This window comes from Salvelinus namaycush, unplaced genomic scaffold (genome assembly GCF_016432855.1).
Source record: "Salvelinus namaycush isolate Seneca unplaced genomic scaffold, SaNama_1.0 Scaffold1616, whole genome shotgun sequence".
NCBI lineage: Eukaryota > Metazoa > Chordata > Actinopteri > Salmoniformes > Salmonidae > Salvelinus > Salvelinus namaycush.
In genome coordinates this window covers 44,674-48,182 of record NW_024058360.1, presented here as the reverse complement: position 1 = coordinate 48,182, position 3,509 = coordinate 44,674, and the positions used below count along the sequence as shown (strand labels likewise).

General features: G+C 55.7%; 1 protein-coding gene across 1 annotated transcript; it reads right to left on the bottom strand.

Annotated features, from left to right (window-relative positions):
- Nucleotides 1–2,359: 2,359 nt before the first annotated feature.
- Nucleotides 2,360–3,236, bottom strand: LOC120037197 (extensin-like; the record flags this gene model as incomplete). The annotated part of the gene is made up of 1 exon (XM_038983374.1): nt 2,360–3,236. A coding segment is annotated over exon 1 (877 nt), but the record flags the coding sequence as incomplete, so codon positions are not given.
- Between the last annotated feature and the right edge of the window lie 273 nt (nt 3,237–3,509).

Sequence of the window (3,509 nt, the reverse complement as noted above, 5' to 3'; positions counted from 1 at the left end):
GTATTGGCCAGCCTGAAGAGTAGACAGTATGGGCCAGTCTGAAGGGTTGACAGTATGGGCCAGCCTGAAGGGTTGACAGTATGGGCCAGTCTGAAGGGTTGACAGTATGGGCCAGCCTGAAGGGTTGACAGTATGGGCCAGCCTGAAGGGTTGACAGTATGGGCCAGCCTGAAGAGTAGACAGTATTGGCCAGCCTGAAGAGTAGACAGTATGGGCCAGTCTGAAGGGTTGACAGTATGGGCCAGCCTGAAGGGTTGACAGTATGGGCCAGCCTGAAGAGTAGACAGTATGGGCCAGCCTGAAGAGTAGACAGTATGGGCCAGCCTGAAGAGTAGACAGTATGGGCCAGTCTGAAGAGTAGACAGTATGGGCCAGCCTGAAGAGTAGACAGTATGGGCCAGTCTGAAGAGTAGACAGTATGGGCCAGCCTGAAGAGTAAACAGTATGGGCCAGCCTGAAGAATAGACAGTATGGGCCAGCCTGAAGAGTAGACAGTATGGGCCAGCCTGAAGAGTAGACAGTATGGGCCAGTCTGAAGAGTAGACAGTATGGGCCAGCCTGAAGAGTAGACAGTATGGGCCAGCCTGAAGGGTTGACAGTATGGGCCAGCCTGAAGAGTAGACAGTATGGGCCAGTCTGAAGGGTTGACAGTATGGGCCAGCCTGAAGAGTAGACAGTATGGGCCAGCCTGAAGGGTTGACAGTATGGGCCAGCCTGAAGAGTAGACAGTATGGGCCAGTCTGAAGAGTAGACAGTATGGGCCAGCCTGAAGAGTAGACAGTATGGGCCAGTCTGAAGAGTAGACAGTATGGGCCAGTCTGAAGAGTAGACAGTATGGGCCAGTCTGAAGAGTAGACAGTATGGGCCAGCCTGAAGAGTAGACAGTATGGGCCAGTCTGAAGAGTAGACAGTATGGGCCAGCCTGAAGAGTAGACAGTATGGGCCAGCCTGAAGAGTAGACAGTATGGGCCAGCCTGAAGAGTAGACAGTATGGGCCAGCCTGAAGAGTAGACAGTATGGGCCAGCCTGAAGAGTAGACAGTATGGGCCAGTCTGAAGGGTTGACAGTATGGGCCAGCCTGAAGGGTTGACAGTATGGGCCAGCCTGAAGAGTAGACAGTATGGGCCAGCCTGAAGAGTAGACATTATGGGCCAGCCTGAAGAGTAGACAGTATGGGCCAGTCTGAAGAGTAGACAGTATGGGCCAGTCTGAAGAGTAGACAGTATGTGCCAGCCTGAAGAGTAGACAGTATGGGCCAGTCTGAAGAGTAGACAGTATGGGCCAGCCTGAAGAGTAGACAGTATGGGCCAGTCTGAAGAGTAGACAGTATGGGCCAGCCTGAAGAGTAGACAGTATGGGCCAGCCTGAAGAGTAGACAGTATGGGCCAGCCTGAAGAGTAGACAGTATGGGCCAGTCTGAAGGGTTGACAGTATGGGCCAGCCTGAAGAGTAGACAGTATGGGCCAGCCTGAAGAGTAGACAGTATGGGCCAGCCTGAAGAGTAGACAGTATGGGCCAGCCTGAAGAGTAGACAGTATGGGCCAGCCTGAAGAGTAGACAGTATGGGCCAGTCTGAAGGGTTGACAGTATGGGCCAGCCTGAAGAGTAGACAGTATGGGCCAGCCTGAAGAGTAGACAGTATGGGCCAGTCTGAAGGGTTGACAGTATGGGCCAGCCTGAAGGGTTGACAGTATGGGCCAGCCTGAAGAGTAGACAGTATGGGCCAGCCTGAAGAGTAGACAGTATGGGCCAGCCTGAAGAGTAGACAGTATGGGCCAGCCTGAAGAGTAGACAGTATGGGCCAGTCTGAAGGGTTGACAGTATGGGCCAGCCTGAAGAGTAGACAGTATGGGCCAGCCTGAAGAGTAGACAGTATGGGCCAGTCTGAAGGGTTGACAGTATGGGCCAGCCTGAAGGGTTGACAGTATGGGCCAGCCTGAAGAGTAGACAGTATGGGCCAGCCTGAAGAGTAGACAGTATGGGCCAGTCTGAAGGGTTGACAGTATGGGCCAGCCTGAAGAGTAGACAGTATGGGCCAGCCTGAAGAGTAGACAGTATGGGCCAGCCTGAAGAATAGACAGTATGGGCCAGCCTGAAGAGTAGACAGTATGGGCCAGCCTGAAGAGTAGACAGTATGGGCCAGTCTGAAGAGTAGACAGTATGGGCCAGCCTGAAGAGTAGACAGTATGGGCCAGCCTGAAGAGTAGACAGTATGGGCCAGCCTGAAGAGTAGACAGTATGGGCCAGTCTGAAGGGTTGACAGTATGGGCCAGCCTGAAGAGTAGACAGTATGGGCCAGCCTGGGGGCAGCTGTTGCTGGGCAGACCATGATGCCAAGACAAACTCCTCATTGTCTTGCCTGGCCCTGGGCTGGAGGTAGGCTGCAGCTGGCATGGAGAAGGAATGCCTCCCTCCCTCCCTCCCTCCCTCCCCCTGGGGTTGTGTTCCAGGGCTGTGGGGTTGGGTTCTGGGCCTGTGGGGTTGGATTCTGAGGCTGGGGGGTTGGGTTCTGGTGCTGTGGGGTTGTGTTCCGGGGCTGTGGGGTTGGGTTCTGGGCCTGTGGGGTTGGATTCTGAGGCTGTGGGGTTGGGTCCTGAGGCTGGGGGTTGGGTTCTGGTGCTGTGGGGTTGGGTCCTGAGGCTGTGGGTTGGGTTCTGGGGCTGTGGGGTTGGGTCCTGAGGCTGGGGGTTGGGTTCTGGGGCTGTGGGGTTGGGTCCTGAGGCTGGGGGGTTGGGTTCTGGTGCTGTGGGGTTGGGTCCTGAGGCTGGGGGTTGGGTTCTGGGGCTGTGGGGTTGGGTCCTGAGGCTGGGGGTTGGGTTCTGGGGCTGTGGGGTTGGGTCCTGAGGCTGGGGGGTTGGGTTCTGGTGCTGTGGGGTTGGGTTGGGTCCTGAGGCTGGGGGTTGGGTTCTGGGGCTGTGGGGTTGGGTCCTGAGGCTGGGGGTTGGGTTCTGGGGCTGTGGGGTTGGGTCCTGAGGCTGGGGGTTGGGGTCTGGGGCTGTGGGGTTGGGTTCTGGGGCTGTGGGGTTGGGTCCTGAGGCTGGGGGGTTGGGTTCTGGTGCTGTGGGGTTGGGGTTGGGTTCTGGGGCTGTGGGGTTGGGTTCTGGGGCTGTGGGGCTGTGGGGTTGGGTTCTGGGGCTGTGGGGCTGTGGGGCTGTGGGGTTGGGCTGTGGGGCTGTGGGACTGTGGTGTTGGGCTGTATGTATGCAGGGCTCTGGGTCTGGTTGTTTGTAAAACATGTAGTACAGCACTGTAACAACCCCATGTTGTAGGGTTAGATATGACAGCGCCACCTAATGGAAAGTCACACAAAGTAGAATTATGAGTAACAAGGTGCTGTTGTATAGGGCACAGAGAGATATGTTTTATACTGACTACATGAGTAACAAGGCCATGGTGAGGTGCTGTTGTATAGGGCACAGAGAGATATGGTTTATACTGACTACATGAGTAACAAGGCCATGGTGAGGTGCTGTTGTATAGGGCACAGAGAGATATGTTTAATACTGACT